At 43.6% G+C, this 26,500-nt stretch overlaps 1 protein-coding gene across 2 annotated transcripts in view; it reads left to right on the top strand.

Moving 5' to 3' along the window:
• Positions 1-26,500, top strand: part of LOC111952554 (low-density lipoprotein receptor class A domain-containing protein 3) — a 113,871-nt gene that overhangs the window by 64,149 nt on the left and 23,222 nt on the right. Inside the window, exons 3-4 of one of the 2 annotated variants that reach the window (XM_023971363.3) lie at positions 9,393-9,518; positions 11,208-11,339. In XM_023971363.3, the coding sequence (XP_023827131.1) occupies positions 9,393-9,518; positions 11,208-11,339 (258 nt within the window). Of the gene's footprint in view, positions 1-9,392; positions 9,519-11,204; positions 11,340-26,500 lie in introns of both variants that reach the window. The other variant, XM_023971362.3, reaches the window with a different exon arrangement.

Here is a 26,500-nt window from a genome sequence, read left to right as displayed (position 1 = left end):
CATTAAAGCAACACATTCGGCAGAAAATAGCTTCATTTTCATCAGATGACAAAAGATGTGCAACGCTATTTGGCTGGCAGCCACACAAGTGAATGAGCCTACAGTGAAAAAGTCATTCTCCTGTTGAAAAACAAATGATAGTCCCACTAAGCGCAAACCAGATGGGAAGGCGTATCGCTGCAGAAGGGTGTGGTAGCCATGCTGGTTAAGTGTGCCTTGAATTCTAAATAAATCACTGACAGTGTCACCAGCAAAGCACCCCCAAACCATCACACCTCTTCCTCCATGCTTCACGGTGGGAACCACACATGCAGAGATCATCCGTTCACCTACTCTGCATCTCACAATAACACGGTGGTTGGAACCAAAAACAGATTTCCACCGGTCTAATGTCAATTGCTTGTGTTTCTTGGCCCAAGGTAGTCTCTTCTTATTATTTGTGTCTTTTATTAGTGGTTTCTTTGTTGCAATTCGACAATGAAGGCCTGATTCACGCAGTCTCCTCTGAACAGTTTATTTTGAGATGTGTCTGTTACTTGAACTCTGTGAAGCATTTATTTGGGCTGCCATTTCTGAGGCTGATAACTCTAATGAACTTATCCTGTGCAGCAGAGATACCTCTGGGTCTTCCTTTTCTGTGGCGGTCCTCATGATAGCAAGTTTCATCATAGAGCTTGATGGTTTTTGCGACTGCAGTTGAAGAAACTTTTAAAGTTCTTGAAATGTTCCGCATTGACTGACCATCATGTCTTAAAGTAATGATGGACTGTTGTTTCTCTTTGCTTATTTGAGCTGCTATTACTTGTGCTAATTTAGTTAGCATTCTGGCAATAGACGCCGGATGGGCTTTTTTGGCGCTTTTTTGTGTACTAAGTCGGTAATACCATAAATAACAGAGAAGGACGGTATGACGATATGAAAATCTGGATACCGCCCAACCCTAATAGAGAGATATACACTGAATGTACAAAACATTAGGAACACCTTCCTAATATTGATTTGCACACCCTTTTGCCCTCAGAACATCCTCAATTCGTCGAGGCATGGACTCTACAAGGTGTCCAAAGCATCCYCAGGGAATGCTGGATGTCCTTTGGGTGGTGAATCATTGAGACATGGATTGTGCGTGTGCCAGTCAGAGGGTGAATGGGCAAGCCAAAATATTTAAGTGCTTTTGAGCAGGGTATGGTAGTACGTGCCAGGCGCATCAGTATGAGTGTGTCAAGAACTGCAACGCTACTAGGTTTTTCACGCTCAACAGTTTCCCATGTGTATCAAGAATGATTCACCACCCAAAGGACATCCAGCATTCCCTGACATCCAGCATTCCCTGRGGATGCTTTGGACACCTTGTAGAGTCCATGCCTCGACGAATTGAGGATGTTCTGAGGGCAAAAGGGTGTGCAAATCAATATTAGGAAGGTGTTCCTAATGTTTTGTACATTCCGTGTATATCTCTCTATTAGGGTTGGGCGGTATCCAGATTTTCATATATGTGTTAAGGCTTCTTACAGTCAATTTGCAGTCTGGCTGAATGAAGCCTGGACTGCCCTGTTATTCGATTAGCRTTTAGCTAGCTAGCTGCCCTACCTCTGTGTCCTGAATAAGAATGCCTACTTTGTCTGGGTATAGCCTATTTCCCAGGTGCTCAAAGTGCTTTACATACTAAAGGTAGGAAGTTAAGGACTCACCTCAACTAGTAACATGTAGCACCCATGTGAGTGATGCCATGGCAGCTGTATTGTACCAGAAGGTTGTACCAGTCCATGCAGTACAGTATCATTGTCCTTTTAGCTCCCTGCTCTGCCTCTGTCTGGTGGATGAGAATCATTACTCTGGTTTCTTAACCCCCCAGAAGACAAGGCTACTTAGCCAGTGGTTAGCCCTGATGTGGGCGGCCTTCACACAAATTGGGTTTTTCGTGCAGAGCTGAAAGTAAAGGTCATATTCAATCAGATATCCCCCATGACTCATTAATGAGAATTTGTTTTTAGAAATGATGTAGCCAAGGGGGAACGGACTGGAGTGCTGGCTGACGGGCTGATCTGGACATGCAAATGACTTGTTTGTACACACTGAGACCCATGTGCATATGCAACTCAGACAATGTATAAACACACACACACGCATGCACTAACAAATATAAACACACAAGCACACAAACTCACAAGTAAACATATCCAGCTATGTACTTGTACACTCACCTCATACACAATAATAGCTCACACTTATTTTCTTCACACATGGTTACACACACACACACACCTTGATCATATTCAAGGAAATATGCTACTATCTCGATGCCCCAGTAGCTTTTGCTATCTTCCTTCCTGCATCGTATCCCCATGACAACCAGTTGAAAGTTTGGCCCAGGGAGATACAAACCTGGCTTGTATTTCCTGCTTTCTCTCTGCTTTCTCTTTCTCTCTGCCAGCATACATTCTCCCTGATAGAACTGAGTGTGCTTCTCTCTCTCTTTGCCTCTCCCCCTCTCTATCTKTCTCGCTCTCTCTCTCTCTTTCTCTCTTTCTACTTCAGACTGACCTCCCTCCCTGCCCTCAGACAATTGCGCTCCAGCAAAGAGGTCAGCCAGAGCCATGTTAATACGACCGCTCGCTTTGAAAAAGCATTCAACATCTACAGCACTCAGAGAAAAAAAGCCTAATATCTCCATGTCCTTGTATATCTCCTCAAGACAGAGAAATTAAACCTTGAAATAACCTTGAAATACATTATTACATTACATTACACATGTAGGTTATTTGGTTACTGTGTTGCAAAGCCAATGCAAGGTCAATCCCCTTTACAAATGAAGCATTTTTCACATTACATCTGTGTCCCAAATGAACACGTCTAGTACAGAACTCCTGAAATGCAGTGTTTTGTGTGCTTATTGCTTACAGATGGCGCCGACAGATATGGCAGATCTGCTTCTAGCTCCTAAGGGTGGAAAATAGATTGTGTGCGTGTCTCAGTTTGGTAGTTTGCACCTACATACATACATGCATACATACATACATACATACATACATACATACATACATACATACATACATACATACATACATACATACATACATACATACATACATACATACCTACCTACATACATACATACATACATACATGCATGCATGCATGCATGTAAATGTGTTCTATGTATGGAGAGGAGCGCTAACGGGGCTTACTGGTCCATGCCCTCTTAGTGGAGATTAACCACCAGCCTTATTGAAGCAGGGAGAGAGGGGAAGAGAGGTGGGAGAGAGGGAAGATGCTAAGAGAAGGAGAGAGAGAGAGGTGGTGATGGCATGGACAAAGGACAGAGAGAGAAAAAGAGGGAGATGGGAATATAGGCAGAAAAAGTAAGGGGATGAAAATGAGTAAATCCCAGAAAGCCTTGCCCTCTGTGTAGGAATCCATCTCCTACTGGCTGTTTGGCCAGGATCCTTTCAGCTCCACCACAATGTCTCTGAGCTTGTGTGTGTCTGTGAAACGAGCATGCAACATGTGTTTCTTTCTCTCGCTTTCTCTCTTTCTCTTTCACTCCATCTCTCCCTTGTCCCTCCATGTCCTCCCTGGGCCATTGGGAGTGTGGAGCTTATGGAAAGTCTGTATCATGGAGGAGAGGCCAGAGAGGATTGTGGGGCTTACAGAGGGAGTGTGTGTGGTTTTATATCTGTTGTTACAGCGCTGTCTCAGACACACTCCTCACACACCACAGAGGAGAAGAGACCATCTATTTCAACATTAAAGGAACACCTTTTTTTATTAAACACATTGATAATAAAAAATACATCAGAACTGAGAGAAGTAAGGAGGGGAGGAAAAGAAAAGAGGGGAAAGACAAAAAATGGAGAAGAGGAGGAAGGGGAGGGGATAGATGTTGTTACAGCGCTGTCTCAGACACACTCCTCACACACCACAGAGGAGAAGAGACCATCTATTTCAACATTAAAGGAACACCTTTTTTTATTAAACACATTGATAATAAAAAATACATCAGAACTGAGAGAAGTAAGGAGGGGAGGAAAAGAAAAGAGGGGAAAGACAAAAAATGGAGAAGAGGAGGAAGGGGAGGGGATAGAGAAAGATAGTAGAGGAGCGGAGAAGAAGAGMAGGGGGCAGTAGAAGGATGGGGAAAGGAGGAGAGGAGTGCAGAGTAGATGCAGAGGGATGTAGAATAGGTCTGGTGCAGCCCAGACGCTTAATGGATGACTGATCAATGAGCTTCTGCAATTAATACCACAGACCAGGATGAAATATTGATTAAGGCCTCGCTCTCTTTCTTCCTCTCTCTTTCTCCTCTCTCTCCCCTCTCTTTCTCCTCTCTCTCCTCTCTCTCTCTGTCTCTTTCTACTTCAGATTTAACTCCCTCCCTGCCCCTCAGACAGTTGCGCTCCAGCAAAGCGGCTTCCCTGAAATCCACAAAAGAAAAAGAAATGCTAATGTGCCGTTGTAGAGCAACACATTGTCGGATGCACTGACTTGAAACAAGGCTATTAGAAGATATGAGCCCCTCTGATGAATATTGCAACAGAGTCTTTATTGGGGAGATCTATCGCTGCACTAAACAACGCTCATTCTCTACACCAAGTAGCCTGTCTGTATCGCTCTCTGTCTTACCATCTGTTAAAAAAGCCAGCTTTCTAAATGCAGATGCGTTGGAAATGATGTTTTCATAGTTGATATTGCACACACTTGTCTTGACAGAAGGTTGCTGGCCCTGTGGCATCACCAACTAGGAAAACATTTGCTCATAATGACTTGATGGTTTATGATGTCGGCTGATTGAAATGTTGTTATTTTCAATTATTGTAAATACGTACAGCATATGGGAGTCACTCACTGCGCCTCTTTTGCACATCGGTAACATCGCTTGAACGTTGTTGGCCTGGCATGATCATAAAGTTCCATTAAAGGTTCAGGGCCAAGAGAAAGCAAGGCTGAAGGCGGCTCTTTAGGGCCAACCTACTGTAGGTTGTTCTCCCTCAGAAGGTTATTGTATTGTACGGCGCCAGACTGGGCCAGGACCCTGAAGGGGCCAGATTGATTAGTTTGATCTTCCAGCCTCCTAGCAGACTGCCTCAGTCTCTGGCTGCCCTCCTTTCTTTCACCCAGACTCCATTACCCATCGATTTTCCTTCCCTCACAAACGCACAGGCAAGGTCAGATAATGTCCTTTCAACTCCTCGGCCTCTCTTACCGACGACGATGCGCAGGCTATAGGGAGGTGGTCTGTGACCTGGCAGTGTGGTGCCAGGACAACAACCTCTCCCTCAACYWCAGCAAGACAATGGAGCTGATCATGGACTTCAGGAAACGGAGGGCCGAGCATGCCCCCATCCACAATGACGGAGCTGAGGTTGAGCGGGTCAAGAGCTTCAAGTTCTATGGTGTCCACATCATTAAGGAATTATTATGGTCCACACCCACCAATACAGTTGTGAAAAAGGCACGACAACACCTCTTCCCGCTAAGGAGGTTGAAAAGATTTGGCATTGGCCCTCAGATCCTTAAAAAGTTCTACAGCTGCACCATTGAGAGCATCTTGACTGGCTGCATCACTGCTTGGTATTGCAACTGCTTGGCATCCGACCGCAAGGCTCTACAGAGGGTAGTATGTACGGCCCAGTACATCCCTGGGGCTGAGCTCCCTGCCATCCAGGACCTCTATACCAGGCGTCGTAAGAGGAAGGCCCTAAGAATTGTCAAAGACTTCAGGCACCCAAGTCACAGACTGTTCTCTCTGCTACCGCATGGCAAGCGGTACCGATGTACCAAGTGTGGGACCAAGAGAACCTTGAACAACCCCCAAGCCATAAGACTGTTAAATAGTTAACCAATAGCTACCCGGACTATCTGCATTGACCCTTTTTGCACAATTTTTTTGACTCATCACATACACTGGTGCTACTGTTTATTATCTATCCTGTTGCCTAGTCACTTTATCCCTACCTATATGTACATATCTACCTCAATTACCTATCTACCCCAAGTACCCCTGCACATCGACTTGGTACTGGTACTCTGTGTACATAGCCAACGATTCGTAACTCATTGTGTATTTATTCCTCATGTTTATTATTTTTCTATTAAAATATATATATATATATATATATCTGCATTGTTGGGAAGGGCCTGTAAGTAAACGTTTCACTGTTTGTCTGCACTTGTTGTTTACGAAGCATGTGACAAATAACATTTGATTTGATTTAAAGAAACGATAATGTGTTTTAATATGCGCTGCTTTTCATTCTGTCCGTCTATAAAGGGACTCAGATGAATCACCAGCTACTCAAAGGTTCAACAGTATGTGTACTATGCAGCAATGGCCTTCGTTTGGCTGCAAATGTCTGCATGAAAAGGGAAAACCTTAGTATTTAATTAAAGCAATGAAAAAATATGTTATTTGCTGCTTGCATGCTTGGAAGTTTTATGGCAAACAAATTTGCAATTAAGAATGCTCTCTTGGATAAGGTTTAGGAGAGATTTGAAAGGAAAAGCACTCACCCCTGAAGTGTGCGTGCGTGCGTGGGCATGCCTCTGCGCTTGTTTGTGCTTCCGTCCATGTGTTAGTGTGTGTGTCAGTGAGATCAGGTTGTGTTTTACTGCTGGTGATAGACTTTTCTAGAGGATTCGGCCTGACTGCAGGCCCATTCGTTTTCATTTTTTCTGCTGAGCTGAACACTGCCACTAACTTTGGAAGCCATTCAACACAGAAAAAAAACTGGGGCTGATTTTTGTAAACAACTTCTATTTAGGCACAGAGAAAAAGGAAAAAAACCTTGGCCCAGAATGAAAGAAGTTCAACTAAGAGGGAAAGAGTCACAGGAGGGGTGGGAGAGGGAAAGAGGTAGGGGGAGAGGGAGAGCTTGAAGAGCAATGCTCTGAGAGGAAAAAACAGCAACATGGAAGTTCTTCAATTTAGAGAGGTGGAGAGCCAACAATTCCATGCAACAAAAACAAAGAGAAACAAGGAAAATGTAATAACAGGGTCTGAGTTTTATTTTGTTAAGTCTCTGCCCTCTTCACTTCCTTTATTTTACTCCAAAATGGCTTCTCCAATCAACTTTGATTGTTTGTTATGTCCAGAGAGTTGCACTCTGTTCTACCTGTGAAGGACGAGGCGAGCCCAACCGGATGTGATACAGTGGTTCCTCAATTAGAAGTTGTTTCATACCACGCTATAGCATGCGGTTACTACCCACCTCCACAGGGGTGCATCTCAATGGTGTTAAATGGCTTCCTTTCCTTGACCCCTCTCTATGGTATGAGTAGATGATAAAGGAAAGGAGCAGACAAGAGGCAGATTGATACTTCAGATCCATGTAGCCACCTCATACCCACAAATCATTCTCAGCTTGAATTCTCACTTTCTTAGGAGGCCAAAAMAAATACAAAACAAGACATGATATGTGATAGACGGGAACCTGTTTTTATTATTTTCTACATCAGAGTGAGAGAAAATATGAAGAAAAAACAACAACCTTTGAGTTTTCTTCATTGTTTGCGGACAAATTAGCTTTAATGTACACCTACACAGCCTGTTTAGATCCTTGCTTTTATGTTGTGCTACAGCTCGGAGCCATGTCTTTTTTCTCCCCAGCGTTTGTTTAATGAATGTGATATACCACCCATGCAAAATGGGCTTTAAGCGCTCAGGGCCTCCTCTGTGGCAGTAAACAAAGGCTTCCCAGATTGTACGCACACACACAAACACACACACCCACTCCTCAGCCAGGAGAGGAGAATATGCGGGTGCTCTGCGTACCCCTCCCTCTACCACACATTATCGACACAGCTTGAAAGAGCTCATAAATCGGCCTACCACAATAGATTGTAGGGGGAGAAATGTGAGCCCCTAGCATATGAAAAATTGCTGTGCCAAGCCATGGACAGGCCGATTCTCTTTGTTATTAAGAGTGGGGAAAACACAGGGAGATGTTTGGCTGTTGGCTGGCTGAGAGATGTACTGTGTACCCACTCACTACACCGCCTTCAGGGGGTTTGAGGCCTTGCTTTCAAATGCTGGGTTTTACTAGAGCCGCCTGTTATGTATGCAGTGTCTGTGCCCACATACTGGTGGCTAACTGGTTACTGGCAGTGGTTGCTCAACTGGCTGCTAGCTATGCAACCTACTTTGTAGCTCTCGTATGAGGTGGATTACTTCGACAGAAAGTTTGATCTATACTTTAAGTGCCTGAGTTACTAAGCTTTTGTGTTGCATACATTTTCCAGGGGGAATTAAACATGGACTTAGACATGTTTTCAGCTTTCTCTCTCCAGTTAGTGGATTTCTAATCTAGATAACACTCTCAGGGGTTCTTTGATTTGCACAGTAGCATGTCCCAGATGGTGGACTCATCTTGCCATGGCAGGTTTGGGTCACACTATGGGACAGACTCCATGTGCAAATCCAATGCACTTCTCAAAATGCCAATCCTGGCCCTAGAATGCCACTATCGGCAATGGATTGAAAAGCAGTAACCAAGTACCCAAGGTCTTTCTGGTCTGACTTCTCCCCACAAGTCTTTGTCTGTGGTGTAGCAATTCCTGCACTGTGTTTTCCTCCTCCAGAGAGGGGAGATCAATATGTCTGAGGCAGGCAGCTGAAGTTAGGTGCTACTGGTGTTAAACGGTGCTGAATGATGGGGCTGGAGGCTCGTCAATCTCCTGGCTGTCCACTGAGATCTGTCCTCTGGCCCTCTCTCCATCTACCCTCCTTTAGACTGACTGGTGTTGGATCTATTCCAAGGGTCCCCTCCACTATCTGTTCGCTTTTTGTCTCTGTCTGCTTTCTGCCTGCTCTCCTTCCTAACTGCTTTCCATTCTGTCTCCAACCAGTAGCTCTTAAGTTGAGGGCAGTAGGCCAATAGAGAAAGTGCAAAGAAGTACTGCAGGATAAGTAGAACAGATTAATTCACTGACCTTTAGTATGACAGAACAACAGTTCTGTATTCAAAGTGCACCATTGCCAGAATGCCAATAAGAGGATCCTTTAAGGCCATGAATGACACTCCATCAACATCCTGTAATATACAGTGGTTGTCTGGTATGTCCCATATAACACATCCCTCTCTCCCTACCATTCTCATCCTCTCTCTCACTCCTTCTCTCCCGCTCTCTCCCTGTCCTGCTCTTCATCTCTCTCCTTCCTTCTTTCCCTCTCCTCTCCATCTCTCTCCTGCTGTCCTTGCTTCCTTCTCATTCTCTCTTCTTCCTTATCTCTCTCTCTCTCTCTCTCGCTCTCTACTTCTCTTATCCCCACAGCTCAATTCTATTATGACACACTTAAAACTGCAGCATCATCCATCCATAGATATTTTTGCCATCATCCTAAATAACAGATCCTTCTCTCCCTCTCTCTCTCTCTCCCTATCTCCTCCCCACAGCCAAGATAAAGTCCAAGTGTGCTCCAACATTTTTCGCCTGTGCCAACGGGATCCACTGTATCATCGGGCGCTTCCGCTGTAACGGCTTCAGTGACTGTCCTGACGGGAGCGACGAGGAGAACTGCAGTGAGTATCCCACGGCAACCACCTCCCATCCCATAATAACCCTTACAACCAAACCTCATCATGACCCTAATATACAATTATCATGGAAACCACTCTCTATTTAGCCACATACTGTATTCACACTCAGGTTGGTTTTCTGGTCCTATAGTCAGTGCGATTTGCCCTCTTGTTGGCAGACACAGTACAGAGATAGGGATCATTTGGGAGCCAGCTGTAGTATATTATAGTGGAGGATTGGGAGAGGAATTGGTGGGAGTGGTGTCTCTGTTCCTGTCTCTCTCCATCTCAACCGGGCAGCTTCTAACGAACCAATCACTCTCCATCGTCAAAAACACTATGCCTAGCCCGCAGGCCCCCACGCTGACGCGGCTTACACATCTAATCTAGCTATTTCAATGGAGCTGTTATCCCTCCGTGTGCTCTGTGCTGGGAGCGGCACACTCTCAGAGCCGACCACATCATCTCCATTGGGTAATTGTCGGAATCGTCTCACAAGATAATTCCGCCTAATTCTGCCCAGGCTTGGAACAAAGGCCAAGCAGCACAGAGTGCAAAGAGGAATCAGAACTTTTCTGATGTCTCTCATGCTAGTTCGAGTTAGATTTTTTTGTATCTAATCAAAAACCCTGATCAAATGGTTTTACTGTATCTCTCGATCCCGTGTGATGTGTTACATTTTTTCATTACTCCCCTCTTCAAATGTCTGATAATTTTGGATAGTCTAAAATCCCAACGTTTCTGTTAAATTGGACTGTGTTACAGTATATGTTTTGGATTGAGGTTTGAGGTTTCTCTTGTTTTTTAGGACAGCTTCTGCTCTTTAGTTTAACACCTAAAGTGCCAGGCCTCGAGGGACTCCACTTTGAGCCAATGTCTTTTGGGGCATCAACATTCTAACAGTCTAATAAATAAATGTAATGTTATCGGGAAAATAATCCTTTGGGTGTGTTTATGAAGGTCTTAGGTAACATTAGAATACGGAAAAATATATATTTTTACATAATAGCATTTTTATTCGTTTATGTTACTCTAGGCTATATGTAAAAATGAAAAACACTAAAAGCACAGAATTCCAAGTGATAAACCAATTTTATTCATGGTTTTGCCTTTGTACAACTATGTTGAAAAAAAGCATGTGCGTTGGAACACGGTAACAACTTGATTCTATAACGACAAAACAAATGCAAATACCCAAACCACTAAGACGCACGGTCAGCAAGACACACGGTGAAATGAATAAATTATCATTATCCTAAACATCAGTATCAGTTCAAAGTGGGCTTGATAAATAGTCAAATCAGCACGAAAGTAAAAATAGTCCATTATTGTCATTTATTGGACATATTATTCTTGGCCTCACTCGTGCTTACAGTAAAGCATCTGTCTTCATGCAATGGCATCAGTTGGATCTCTTTTTGCTGTTATCCCTTGTCCTAAGAGTCGACAAATCTTCGCTTTTTCTTGCTTGCAACACTTCCCATAAACATGTCGCTTGCAGATGTTGTAGGTTCTGTTCCGAGGGCAACTGCCAGGTGAGCTGTGCGCAGTTTGGTCTCTGCACTTCTAGTGTTAAGGAGCTAGTGGTTATAAAAACAAATCAAAACAATGCCTACAGTATGTTTATCACATACCTAATCTCTAACCCCTGACCTCTAACCTCTGAGTCATGTTGTGGTACTCTCACAGCAGGTAACCCGCTGGTGTGCTTGGAGGCCCGCTTCAAGTGTCGTAACGGGCGCTGTGTGGACCGCAGCTTCCTGTGTAATGGACAAGACAACTGTCAGGACAACAGCGATGAGGAACACTGCCTCACCACCGCAGGTAAGGAGTTATATGCTGCATAACTACACGCTAACACGGCTACATGCTAATGACCACCGTAGAAAGACGGCCATTCGACAGTTACATGCCAACTACTTGAAACAGAGCAGCATTGCTTGACCACTGCAGGTACGCAGCTGCATGCTAACTATGCGCAAACTACACACTATCACGGCTACAAGCTAATGGGATCACAGTCYCAAGGCACCATTATTATCCTTAACAGTGTTCACCAGGATTCAATACTTGGCTTCCTCTTGCACTCCAAGCCAACTTTTGCAGTCAGAAGCAAGACTCTAGCTTGTTGTTCCTGCAGAGACAGTTGACATGTGCCTCCATACACATCTCCCAGACCCCCGTGGCCTTCAGAACAGATTACAGCACAGCAGAGAAGTGAAGCCCAGTGTTTACCGTGTTTATTTTCCCTCTGTGCTGAGGAGGAGAAGGGGGAATTTAATCTACATAACACACACACCCAAAGGTATACACACACACACCATCTATGTTCCCTCCCCTAGCAGTTCCTCTCTCTCTCTAAAAGAATAGCTGAGCTGCTGCAGGTGACAGATAAGACAATAATATCTGCTTTAAGACACCTGAGCTCAGCCTACAATCCCGTCTTCCTCTCCACACACACCTCTTCTTCTCCTTCACCTCTTCTACTGTCCTCTTCCCCCGCACACCCCACTTCTTCTATATATATTCTCCTCCACCTCTCTTCCTGTCCTACTCCCCACACTCACCGCTTCTTTTTGTTCTCTGCGTCTATACCTCTCCTCTTCCCCCACACTCCCCTCCTCTTCTCCTTCGCCTCTCCTCATCACATTCCTTTTCTTTTTCTCTGCCTCTACTCCTCTCTTCCTCCCCCACATGTACTTTTCCTTCCCTCCTTCTCCTCTTCCTCCTCTGCTCCCTTACCCCCACTACATTCTTCTTCTCCTCAGCCTGTCCTCCTCTCCTCCTATCTTACTTTCTGGTGTCCTCCTAGTCACCTCCCTGGATTGTGTATCTGCTAGGTCGGACATCTCCTGTAGTCAAATGCTGTTTGGGTTACCTGCCGCTAAGGTGTCTGATAATTAAATCTAGCCTACTCTCAGCATTTTATATTTTTATTGTTTCATTCCTGCAATCTGATTTAGGCCATTTGGCACTGTTAGACAGCCATGAAGGATGGCCGCTATGTTGTTTATCTATTTATTTATTGCATAATTGGTTTTGGAGGGGGMAAGTGGCAAACAATGTAATATAACAATATACAAGCATCTATAAATGCACTGATCCAATAAATGTTGAGAGAGGGATATGAGAGATACATAGAGGGAAGGATAGGTGGTGTAATATAGGGAGTGTATAGAGAGAGAATACGAGAAAAATAGAGAGCAATAGAAAAGGTAGGAATAAAAGACATGAAAGGTTGGAAGAGAGGTAAATAGGAGAGGGATAGTGAGAATGAGAGATGATGGAGCTGATATACAGTGGGGAGAACAAGTATTTGATACACTGCCGATTTTGCAAGTTTTCCTACTTACAAAGCAGGTCTGTAATTTTTATCATGGGTACACTTCAACTGCAAATTAATTACTTAAAAATCATACAATGTGATTTTCTGGATTTTGTTTTAGATTCCGTCTCTCACAGTTGAAGTGTACCTATGATAAAAATCACAGACCTCTACATGCTTTGTAAGTAGGAAAACCTGCAAAATCGGCAGTGTATCAAATAKTTGTTCTCCCCACTGTAGATCGAAGACAGAGGAATAGTGAAATGGAAGCCAGAGGAGGGGAATTGAATAGATAGAAGTGACGACATTTAGAGAGGTGGGCAGTAGTCTGAGAGAAAGAGAGAGATTTACCTTTCCTCTCAAATGTGTGTTTGGGTGCACAGTGTTGGAGGGGGTTAGGAACAGGAACACCCCACACACACACACACACACACTTGAATACTGGGGTCCAGAGAAGCACTCTGCATACCCAAGCACCAAACATACTCTCACACACACTAAAGCATGAATACACCCAGTATAACTCCCTGACCGTCAGCAGTCTAATATCAGGACGTTTGTGAATGTGAAATAGTGAGAGACATGCAGAGGGCTGCTTAATGCCCGACTGTGGATGAAGTATTCTCTTTGAGTTGGAAAGTTGAAGAGAGTTTATTTTCTAAGTAATAACATTAATTCACAGAATGGGTGAAAGTTGTTTCAAATCTGCTAAGAAAGGACATTCTTTCAAAGTACAGCCATTGAATTGTCTCAGTAGACTAATGACACAGTGTATTATGCACATGGTGATGTTGGAGTGATTCATTCTCACATCTGATGACCATCCCTGCTGAAGTTGTGAGAAATAGATGGAGAGAGAAACAAAACAAAGAGACATAAAGGTAGAGGAGGATTTGATGGTTGTGTAAGCTTTCAACTGGCTTTGTGGATTTCTGAAGACATTGCATGCTTTGTCTGATCACCGGCATCAAAGGATTTTGTTTTGGCACGCTCCCTGTATGCGCACGTCTGTCTGTGTGTGCGTGTTTGAATAATCAGCACCAACCTCTCCAGTGGACTGTAGAAAACATAGATCATTTTTAAAGTTAGTTATCAACATTTCCACTTTTTCAAAAAATTGAACATAACCATTTTCAAATAGAGTTTATCATTAAATATTTACATTCCAAACAATATGCAGGAATTCAGAAATGCAGTGTGGATTATGCTAGTGTCTTCATGTAGAGTAGAGCTCACGAAGGCTCTGGGAAACTTCTCCATTATTGCTCATATTCGCATCCACTTTCAACCAAAGCTCTGTTTCATGTCCCCAGTCCCAAACCTTACTCACATTTCAGTATCTAAGGCACATTTGAATACAGATGCAATGTTTGTTGGACACATTTGCATGTCATTTACATTCATATCCCTTCGCATCACAACAAAGCCTATTTATAACCAACTTTTCTCATCAAGGTTATCCTGCAGCATTACTTTAAGGGATCGAACCATAGTGACTTGCTATGTTTACCACTCCCCCTCACAGATAGTCACACTGTACATCCTGATTGTTTGGAGGCCTGGTGACCATTAAACTGAAGTCCTTCAATGCTAAATATGTGGCAACTACAAACACTATCATATGCAACACACACACTTCACAAATGCAAAGATGCTGTAGAGTACACACACACACCAACACACCATGATATCTTCAGGGCCTGCAGTCCAGTCTCATGCTGAACTGAAACCCTCTCGTCATAAATATGTCCCGTGCTGCTTCAGTAACCATACAACTGTCACAACATGTATTTGGTCACATTACTGTCCCTGCCACCGACCCCATCAGTGTAATCAGTGGCCTACAGGTCCATAGAGGACTGTCAGACAGCCAATTAAATGTAAGAAGAGACCCAGAAGGAGCAGGGAAAGAGGCTGACATTCGGGCTGTGACGGTAATTCAATAACCATGTCACTGACGGTTATGGATGAAGACCATGTAAATAAAATAACCATCAAAACCGTTTAAATAAACCTACGTTCATTTTAAGATTTCAGTTATTTTTTATTCGCTTCATTTCCATGGAGGTAAACGCCTTGTRGAAAGATGTTAAATCATTAATCAATAGACAGACACATCAAACCTTTTTGAAAAGAAGAGAGATTTATACTAGCAAGCAATTAAAATGTGAATTGTATAAAAGTCCACAAATCAAACCATATTTTACTGAAGTACCATAGCCTATAGCACCTATCATCAGTTGGAAAGAGGAGGAGATATAGAAAGTTGAATAGACAGACTAAGTTAGCAAAACAATTGCTTATAATCATTAGCAGACACTCCTGCTATTAGGTCCAGTTTTCTGGCTCTGTGGCCTATAATGCGCTAACGTTGTGTCAAATGGACAATGGGCAAGTCCTCTCCAACCTGGCATGGTATAATTCGATATGGCATATTTTAATTTATAAACTAATCAACGCTGATCATGCCCAGTCCTGAATGTTGCCAAAATTCTGTGCAACTTCCAGTGCACGTTTACTGTGAACACTGAGGCTGTGCCCCACTTTAAGTTGCAGTTTCAGACATTGGCCAAGTAGTCTACTGTGACTATGAGATCATAATGTAGGCCTACCAGAGTGACCTACCATCAAAAACAATGGAGAAAATGCATCCCATAACATTTTAACATGGAAATGACTGTTTAATTATTCAGCCTTCAGTAGCAGCCAATGTGTGACATTCAATGTAGGCCTACATTCCATGAGACTTTAGACACTAACCTGTTTATCCACTTGTCCTTCTGACAAGGATGTGACTGAAAATGTTGTTGCGTTGTTTGATGCTGGAAACAACTTTATAAAACAAAATGTATTATTATTCTCATACCATTATTACAGGCAATCAGACAAATTATGCTACCCTCTGCCTATTGGCTACTTGGCTGTCTCAAAATACAGCACTGCCCCTTTAAGACAAAAATAAGCTCTTTACCTAACCTGCTTTTCAAAGAACTATAGAAATGTAAACGTTTTGTGCTCTTGTAGGAAGCAATCACTCCTCTATTGCTGACTACAAATTATATATAACTGGGCTAATAACTCACTAACTGGCAAAGGATATGAACAAAATGTGCACATCTGGCTACATGCAGCTCTTGCTTTGATCTCAAAACAAGTGCATCTACTCAAGACCACAGCTGTAAACACAGTCCAGTTCAAGCTAAATAGCACAGATTCATATATGGCAATGGTCTATTTGCAGGTAGGCCTACTGCAGCTCTGATTGGCTYTGCCGTTGAGTCGTGTGCAATAGAATCTTACTCCTATGCGTTCTGCCTATAACAAAATGTCTTGCATAGTTTGTTTTGTTCCGGTATGTTGCATTGAAAGTGGCTAATATTGCGTTGACTCGATCACAATTGCCACAGTAAAGGGAAACGTTGGTAGTCTTAACTAACAGGGAAAACTCTAGAAAGTTGAGTGAAGTTCAATCTCGTGCTTCTCTTTGTGGGCTGATATTTCTTCTGCATTCTGCACACCAGTCCAGGGAGCTCAGGGAGCTGCGCAGCAGTCTCAGTGCTACTGCTCACCCACGCACGTGCACAGCTTAGAGGGAACATTGCCCATGTGGTAATCGACTGCTTGTAAAACAGGCAATTTACCGTTAATCTCATTTGGTCACATAAATTTCTGTTTATGCATGTATTAATTACAGTAATTTACTGTTCTCTTTCTCGGAGTGAAAACGTTCACAACCTGCTACACTTATGAGAAACAAGTTGTGGTTTATTTCATAACCATCATTTATGCACTCCATGTGAACAATGAGCATGTGTCTGCTTTCTTTGTCCTGCTCATGTTGACGGAGRGTGCATGCCGATTCAAGCGTAGAAGTACCTGCCCAGCTGGGCTTCTCAGTAATGTTTCTTCACCTCACACAGTATGTCAACAAAGGTCTGGTTTTCTTTTACATCTTTTCAAATTATAGTAGTTCCTCACAGTATTTGAAAAAGCTTTCCAATACTCTCTCCCTTGACAATCAGTGTTGCTAATAAATAGGCTATGGACATGTTTCATGTTTCTATTTTAATGATTGTCAATTTCATCTTCATACTATAGCATAGGTGTCCCCTTCATACTTTCCTTGTCAATTCCTTCATACATTTCCGTTAACCTCTCTGGGATAGGCGGGACAACTGTCGACAACTTCCCGTGAATTTGGAGGACGCACAATCAAATAAATAATCATTAAAATTATGGATATTAAACATCTAGGTACATACAAGTGTCTTATATCGGTTAAAAGCTTAAATTTGTGTTAATCTAACTGCATTGTCTGATTTACAATAGGCTTTACAGCGAAAGCATGCCATGCGATTGTTTGAGGATGGCGCCCCACATTAAAATATTTTTAAACCAGCACAGGCTTCAGAAAATCACAAATTGCGATTAAATATTCACTTACTTTTTGAAAATCTTCCTCTGATTTGCAATCCTAAGAGTCCCAGGTACAACATGTAGTGTCGTTTTGTTAGATAAAATCCTTCTTTATATCCCAAAAGGTCAGTTTATTTGGCGCCATCGATTTGAGTAATCCACTCATTCAACATGCAGAGAAAGGATTCCAAAAGCTACTGCTAAACTTTGTTAAAACAAGTCAAAATACGTTTCTATTTAATCCTCAGGTACCTTAAAATGTAATTAAACTATAATATTTCATACGGAAAGAAGTATGTTCAATTGAAAAGCAAAATAAGCAAATGCTTATTGAGCAAATTCCTCTTCGTTGCGTGCGCACAGACTGATCTTTAACTCTGACTCCCAGTACCAAAACTCAAAATTCTTCCTCGTTTGGGAAGAAACAAGCCTGAAACCTTGAACAAAGACTGTTGACATCTAGTGGAAGCAATAAGAATTGCAATCTGGGAGCTGGAAATGCATATAACCCATAGCTTTCCATTGTAAGAGCATGGGCTCTTCTTTGGATTTTCTCCTACCATATCAATTGTGTTATAGTCTCATACATTATTTTAACATTTCTACAAACTTCAAAGTGTTTTCTATCCAATGGAACCAATTATATGCATATCCTGGCTTCTGGGCCTGAGTAACAGGCAGTTTACTTTGGGCATGTCAGTCAGACAGGAAGTGGAGTGAAATAGACCCTAGCCTAATTAATGTTGTCAATAAAAAAATGCAACAGAACCCCCCCTTAATTTGTTGATTCATATTTAAAAGTAATAACCTGAATAATAATGAAATGCCATGATAATAACGAAATGTAATGGCTTGTTCCAAATAGGTTTTTATTAAGAAGCGTATCCATGTAAACAACTGTGCAAACAGAATTGTGATCTCCCCTTTTTTTCCCCCTCTCCCCTATATCTACCACTACATACTGTCTGTCTAAGAACCCCTTGAAGCTGGCTTCTGAATCCTTGGGTTCAGAAGTTTTGGACACAGAATTTTCTCTCCTTCCTCCTAGTAAAAACTTCCGAGAGCCTCTTTTGAACTCCAGAGAAGCACTACGTCTACAGAGTATAATCTATATATTTAATATCGCCTTCCTCTGTGTGAGAGGAGATTCACAGCTGCATCTTCTGCTTTGCATAACCATTATGCATGAGAAACCTGGATCCCAGGGCCAGCCGTCTACACCAGCTCATAAACAGACGTCATTTACACAGATTTGTGTGTACACTGACGATATATAACACTCATTTCCACCTCACCATTAGAGTCCACAGTAAAGCACACATTAGGACCTGCCGTCACACTGATATATAAACTGAATCCAGAATGTCAGTGTGATTACAGATTCATGGGCTGTGTTCATCGCTGGTGGTATCCCTTTACTTTTAATGGCTTATCAGCCTCCATATCCCCCATTGATTTCTGCTGGAATTTGGGCCAGAGAATAGGCGCTATAGATTAAAATAACAAGTTAATCCTAGGGAGTTTTGGGTGTGTGTGTGTGTGTGTGTGTGTGTGTGTGTGTGCGCGCATGACATGACGTCTCCAGGATGGTGTAAGTGTGTGTGTGGGTGTGTGCGCGCGTACGTACTTCTTCAGGATGGGGAGGTGTAAGTGTGTGTGTGTGTGTGTGTGTGTGTGTGTGTGTGTGTGTGTGTGTGTGTGTGTGTGTGTGTGTGTGTGTGTGTGTGTGTGTGTGTGGTGTGTGTGCATGCAGGCATCTGTGTGTAAGGTGTGGGTCTGTCTTGCGCCGTCATTACCCACAGAAGGCGAGGACAGAGGGAGAATGCCGTGGGAGTAAGCGTAATGGTGGAGGGAAGGGGGGTGGAATATAATAGTGCTAGTTTATCAGAGCCAACACTCAGTGGACAGAGCAGAATAGAAGAGGTTGGACACGCTACTGCCCAGGGAGTTCAACTAGTTCAACTTTCAGTGTGTGTGTGTGTGTGTGTACCCACGTTTCTCTTCCCTCTTTTGTTGTTCTCCTCTCCTCTCCCCCCTCCCTCCCTGTTCCTCCATTAGAGTAGCCCGCTAACTAGGGGTCTTCATTATTCTATTGCCAGGGAGCCTCTCCCAGGCAAACCGGTGACAGGGACCCCCATCATATGTTAGCAAAAAAACATTTTGAATAGATTTGGTAGATAGTTTTTCATTATTTTGACCTCCCACATTATAATTGGAAGAGGAAGTGTAAACTCCTATTAGCTAAAATGGAAACTCAAAACACATTTTCGCTAAGAGCAGCTGTTTAGCTGGTTTAACAAAGGTTAGCCATGTGTTGGTAAAAATGTCCAAGTCAAGAAACCTATCACAGCAGCCAGCGGCTATGTTACCTACTCCAGTGAGTACAATTGGCTCCAATGAGTGTAATTTCTCAATATTAGGAGTTAAGAAATAAAGTTGACATCATTACAAATAGTATATTCTCCTCTTTTCTACTGTAGGTATGTCATAAGAAAATGTGTTTATTTTGTTGTTGCTAGCAATATTCATAAAAACATTGGAGGGGGGGGGGGGGGCTGCAGACACCCATGCTGAATACCCCTGCTCTAACCTATACCATGGCTGAGCGTCAGTGTAAGGGCCTAACTGTCTTGGCCATGGCCAGAAAGAGCCCTCCCCCTGCACTTGTGTCTGTATGAATCCCCATGTCCTTAAACGATGGCCAGCCATTCCACTTTGTCTGAGCTCCCCAAAATGAACAACCTTGCTCTGCTACATCCAACCCCATTCAGTCACCATGACGATGGTGGTCAACTGGTACAACCTCCACCCACGGACATGAAGAGGAATTCCAGTCGGGACATAAGCTTTACTGTTACTAATACCCATAGCCCCTCCTCTCTAGTGTGTGTCGGTGTGTGTGTGTGCGTGTGCATGAGCAGAGCCTGCTCTTCCGTACCCATTATCTGTGTTTGAATAGGGCTCAGGAACCACTCCACTGTGCCTCCTCTCCCCTCAGCCTGTTCTTTACATAACCATCTCAACCTCTTGGCCAGAACGTAATTGCCGAAGAGAACGTGTTATCAAGTAACTCAAGACGCATGGAATAATGAGACCTTGCCCACGTTGTTATAATGTTGAAACACTTCTGCATGCGTAGTAAGGAAGCTCGCCATTAGTTCAGACCTCTTTAGCCTAGGAGGTATGCAAAAAACTTTTTCTGCCATTTAATAAAATGTTTCATTAAGAGGAATTAATGGATTAGAGTGAAGAGGTGTGATCCACATGACTTCATTCTCCTGGGCAGCAGGGTTGATGATGAATGTGTTAAAAATAGACCTACTCTAAGAGGTAGTGATGTGCCCAGAAGGCCATTTCACCAGCACACTATTTTTATCATATCATTACTTTACCTGGGTGACATGCCTAATGCGCTCATCCATAAGCAGCAGAGTAGCTTCAGAAGGTCATATAGAATAGGCTATCACAAGTCAAACAGGCTGAAAAACTTTTAATCACTGGGAGGTAATGCCAGAGTCTGTCATTGTCTTACGTCAGATAGCGCGTTGATTCCATCTGCACTGTTCTGTCTCGAATTTCACAAATGGTAATGAGATAGATCCAAAGTAGTTTGGCTAAAAATATTACATCGGTGACATACCCCGCTGAACCCCATTTCTGCCTCAAAACAGTCTAAATGAATCTAAGCTACTGTAGAACAATACATCTGTCAATAATGTGTACTTTTTGMCTGTTGAGGACGTCTTAGTCCCACCGATTTATATCTAGCTAAGAATTTTTGTGTTTCATGGAGCAGTATTTCTGACGTTAGACAATGGGAACGAAAGCCAACATTACATAGCTTGCTAGCTGAGCCAGTCACTGAAATGATGCTAACCAACCAGCTACCTACTTAGTGCAGCACACACAATGTAGAATGCTTCCAACAAACGCTAGCTAGTAAGCTACTGTAGTAGTGCTAATGCTAACATTATTAAGAGTTTCATGAAGCAGCTGTTCTGCCGCGAGTCATTGCAGTAGCCTCCTGAGTCAGCTGCTGTACTCAGTTGACCCAACAATACAAAGATGCATGTTAGCGTTAGTGGAGAAACATGCTGATTTACAGACTGATTTCTGTCCCTCCTAATTTTGGGGCTGCATGTCTACAACTTCAGGATATTTGAAACAGGCTAACCAAGCTTTTTATGTCATTAACTGAAGGTAGAGCTAGCTAGATAACTAACGTTACCTATGTCAGTAAACTAGCAGCAAACGTTAGCTAAGCAGCTGATCAAGTCACGTTGGTGACCGACGTCCTTGCACAGAATTTGTGCAGGAGCTAGCCACCGCTTCGTTTTTTATTTTCGCACAATTGCAAAATCACTGTAATAACGTTTTTAATAATTTAGTTATTCTGTCTATTTCATGGAGAGTCATAAGAGAGCGCAGTGATTTAAAAAAAAATAGGAACTATGTTTTCGTTCTGGAATATTTAAAATTTGAATATGAGTTCCACGACCTGTAAGGCAGATCGGTTGAGAGACATGCTTTGCCTAGGATTGACGCCATCTAACATAAGATACAGGTTGTGTTTGGGCAATAAGACTAACGTAGCCGACTGTAGATGATAGTCGGTGTGTGAAGTTGGGGGAGCTGCGTCTGCGACAGTCTAAAGTCGGACACTGTAGAGGTTTTTCAACAGCAAGGCTCAGTTCAACATGGCAGTGCCAACATACAGTAGCTGTTTCAGTATGATATGTAGGATTAAGGAATAAAGACAGACACCAATGTTAAATTCAATAGCCTTGTTAAGCATTGTAAATAGCCTTGTTAAGCATTGCATGATGCATTGGGTTGTAGTGGGGTAAATATTGTCATATTATATATAGCGTATCTCACAACGGACCTGTGATAAGACTATGCAATTAATATGACAACTCATTCCATAAAGATGATTCAACAACATGCAAGCAGGACTATTGTTCAGTTACAGGAATAAACTACCAAGAAAGGTTTGAGAGTTGTCTATGAAAGGCAAATAGATTTAATTACATTGTAAAATTCAATAAATTCACATACAAAGCACAAGTTTAAGTTACAAAGCATTAACAATAATTACAATATATGCATGATCAGAGAGGGAGAGAGAGATACAAAGAAACCATGGCTTGGTAGCCTAGTGGTTAGAGGGTTGGGCCAGTAACCGAAGAGTCAAGCAGACAAGGTAAAAAAAATATGTCATTCTGCCTCTGAACAAGGCAGTTAACGCACTGTTCCTAGGCCGTCATTGTAAATAAGAATGTGTTCTTAACTGACTTGCCTAGTTAAATAAAATAAAAAATAAAATGGGCCATAGCTCATTGGAGAGAGAGGGAAGAGACAGAGTATATCTCACCACAGCAGGTCAGGAACAAAGAGAGAAAGAGACAATGAATTTAAGCTTGGATTTGGATTCAAAATCTGAGTCATTGACCAATAGAATACTCTAAAAGTGAACTTCCAATCAGATATCAGACCTACAAGATGTAAAAGCAAAAGCATCACTTGGTTCACAGAGATGTGACAAGAGGGGGTTGGTGAGATAATGCAGCATTCCTAAGACAACACAAAGCAAATCCTTGCATACAGTGTGGACAGTCACTTAGGAGGCTGGGCCCATCACTACAAGGTCATGTTTATGTATTTATGTTTGTCTCTCTCTCTCGCCAATGTGTTTGTATTGTGCCATTGGCATTATGACTGGCAGAGTTGGATTACTGTTAATAGGCAAATACTAATGGATGTTGTGTCCTGACAACACAACACTGTGAGCATATGGTGTAGGTGTGCAGACAGGGAGGAGTGTGTGGGTATGGAGCTAAGTGTCTGAATCGTTCAGGGTGTATGTGGAGGTGTAAGTGTTCGTATCCATCAGGGAGCTGTGTGTGTGTGTGTGTGTGTGTGTGTGTGTGTGTGTGTGTGTGTGTGTGTGGTGTGTGTGTGTGTGTGTGTGTGTGTGTGTGTGTGTGTGTGTGTGGTGTTAGTGTGTGTGTGTGGTGTGTGTGTGTGTGTGTGTGTGTGTGTGTTGGTGGTACGTACGTCGGGGTACGGTCTCCAGGATGGTGGAGGTGTGTGTGTATCCGTCAGGGAAATGCAGGAGGAAAAAGGCTTGACTAGAGCGAGACCAAAGCGTGCCCAGGAGAGCGGGAAGAGTGATTGTGTGTCGGAGAACGATAGAGAGATAGAAATGTGAGAGGAGGAGGGTGGGGGAGAATGAGATAGAATATGGGATGAAAAAGAGTGGAATGTGAGGGAGATGAAAGCAAGGGAGCGGCAGAGAGCCGGAGAGAGAGCTGGGAGGGGAGAGAAAGAATAGGGAGTTGATGGAGATGTACAAAATATAACCCTCCGGATTCATTGTGTAGAGAGCGATAGATAGATGGGGAGAGCGAGAGAGAGAAGTTTGGTTTAAGGAAAGCTTTGACTATGTACACACTCAGTGAGCATAGCCTTGCAATTGAGAAAGGCCTCCATAGACAGACCTGGCTCTCAAGAGAAGACAGTATATGTGCACACTGCCCACAAAATTAGGTGGAAACTGAGCTGCACTTCCTAACCTCCTGCCAAATATATGACCTTATTAGAGACACATATTTCCCTCAGATTACACAGACCCACAAAGAATTTGAAAACAAATCCAATTTTGATAAACTCCAATATCTATAGGGTGAAATACCACAGCAATATTTGTGACCTGTTGCCACAAGAAAGGGCCACCAGTGAAGAACAAACCCCAACACACTTTTGTTTATTATCTTGTTCACTTGCTTTGGCAATATTAACCTATGTTTCCCATGCCAATAAATTGAATTGAAATTGATAAAGAGTCGGTGAGAATGCGGAAGAAAAGGTGGGAGACAGACAGGGAAGTTGAAGAAAGATGAGGAAGGAGAAAGAATTAGGAGAGACTGATAAAGTTGATAGGGGATGACAGACAAAGAGGAGGAAGAGAGACGGGTAAGAATTTTAAAAAGTATGTTGTAAAGAGCAAAAATAAGAGTAAAGGGATCAAGGAAAGGAACTGGCATGGGAGGGAGTTAGGACGGGTGGAGAGCCTGGATAGGGAGATAGAGGTGCACAATGAGATTTAGGGGAAAGAGGAGGGGGAAAGGGAGAAAAGGGTGAAAAAGAGGGAGAGAGGTGGGAATGCGGAGGATATGAGATTTTGGGCTGTGTCCCTGAGGCCCAGAGAGTGAATAGGAGAGCAGGATGAGTCCCTGCATGCAACGCTGCTTTCATTAATGGTAATTACTGAGCTCAACTGGACTCGCTCTCTCCTTCTCCGCTCTCTCTCCCCCTCTCTTTCTGTGGACAAGGTTAAAACGCATTTGGAGGGCACACACGTGTCTCTCTGTACATTACTAGACTATAGCATGTGTGGTATACACACAGTATAAACAGGTCAGGTGTGTTGATAGGTGATGACAAACGCACACACAATACAATACAACTTTACTGTCCATAGTTACAGCGAACAACAGAAATGTGTCTTCTGCTCTCTTCATTTCTCCCCCCCAACACATACACCTCTTATGTTCTGATCCCTGTTTGCCAGTGGGGGCCTGTATGCATCCTGACTCACTCTCCACCCTCCTCCCCCCTCTGCTCTTCTCCTCTCCTCTAGCAGTCTGTGTTCACAGGGAAAACTTGTATACGATGCTTGAAATGGTAATTCTGCTCTGCTCCTGTGGTGGTTTTTATCCTCTCTCTATGTTCTCTCTCTTTTTCTTCTCTAGTGTCTCTGTGGGGTAGGATTCTTTGGACTCCTACACGCTAGAGGCATGGAGAGAGAAAATCAGAAAGAGACTTTCTCTCTCTGAGTATGTGTTACCTTTGGCCTCTCTCTCCTGAGATCCTTTGTATAGTGGTGTGTTGTAGTGTGGCTGTGTTGTAGTGTGGCTGTGTTGTAGTGTGGCTGTGTTGTAGTGTGGCTGTGTTGTCAGCCTGGTCACTAGAAACATCCGTCGATTTTGGATGGTTGAAGAGGGCCTAAAGATGTCGATATATGCCTTCCTTGGCGCTCACCCCCCCAAAAAGCTGCGTGCAGGGACTATTGTGGCTTATTATTATATCGAACAACAGAGCCATCACTAAGAATGAAAACAATGCAGCTGTGTGTGTGATTATGAGTGTCTGTATGTGCTTCTCCCACCTCCCTGTGCGTTCTTCTACTACGTCGCACGCTAGCGCGTCGTGTGCCTCACGGCTGTTAGACCGAGATCGACAAGAGTCTACTCGATCTCTACTCTCGTACTCCGACATCTACGCCTCGACTCTCTCTCTCTCTCTGCTCCCTCCTGAACCTGCCACAATGGACGAGTTCCTTTTCTCTCAGCGCTGCGCGAGCCACACAGCAGAGAGGAGGCGCGCTGGCCTGAGCATCCACAACAACACGACAAAGAGCACATTGACAAGTACAGAGCCACTCATCGAAGTCACACAACACAGCGCATTGCTTTTCAATTACTTAAGGTGAATGCTTTCTGTTGTCATAATTATGCCCCAGTATTCCCCTGCGGGAGGGCGGTGGGACGCCGAAGAGAGAGCAAGATATACCGACATCCTTAAGCCCTTTCAACACCACTACGATGTCTAGACCACCAAACCATACCGAAAGACGACGCTGAGACCACCGGAAGAGAGTACGGCCTGGACGCAGATACAGGAATCCGACACCTCGATCTCCCCCTGCGACTCACTGTGTGACGCTGAGACAGGCGCCAGCGAACCCGAGCACTCGTATGCTATCATTGTCTTTGAGTAGAGGATCTGGTCGCGCAGGAGGAAACATAGGAGAGAGCTCCTTCTATCCTCTGAGAGACTAGACCGAGCCTCAGAGCGGGAAGGACCCGCACCTCGCTTGACGGGCCGAGGGACGAAGAGAGAGGTGGACGACCGAGGGAAGAGCACCCAGGTGACACCGCGAAAGCTTCCAACGCCCGAGACCTCGAGCCTCTCCCTAACCCGGAGGCCCCTTCGCCTCCTCGCCTAGAGCGACCTCTCCATGTACCGCTCTCGCCCAACGCGACTGAGAGACGATGACCCGAGAGAAGAGAGAAGAGAGAGAGAGAGAATAGAGATCGAGAGAGAGAGCGACGAGAGAGAGAGGAGAGAGAGACCGTGAGAAGAGAGAAGAGAGGAGAGGAGGAGAGACGAGAGAGAGACGACGACATGAGAGACCGCGAGAGACGAAAGAGCCCGGAAGAGACCGAGAGAGAGAGAGAGA

The sequence above is a fragment of the Salvelinus sp. IW2-2015 genome, linkage group LG26 (genome assembly GCF_002910315.2).
Source record: "Salvelinus sp. IW2-2015 linkage group LG26, ASM291031v2, whole genome shotgun sequence".
Classification (NCBI taxonomy): domain Eukaryota; kingdom Metazoa; phylum Chordata; class Actinopteri; order Salmoniformes; family Salmonidae; genus Salvelinus; species Salvelinus sp. IW2-2015.
The sequence above is the reverse complement of the archived record's forward strand: the minus strand, read 5'-3'. Positions and strand labels throughout refer to the sequence as shown.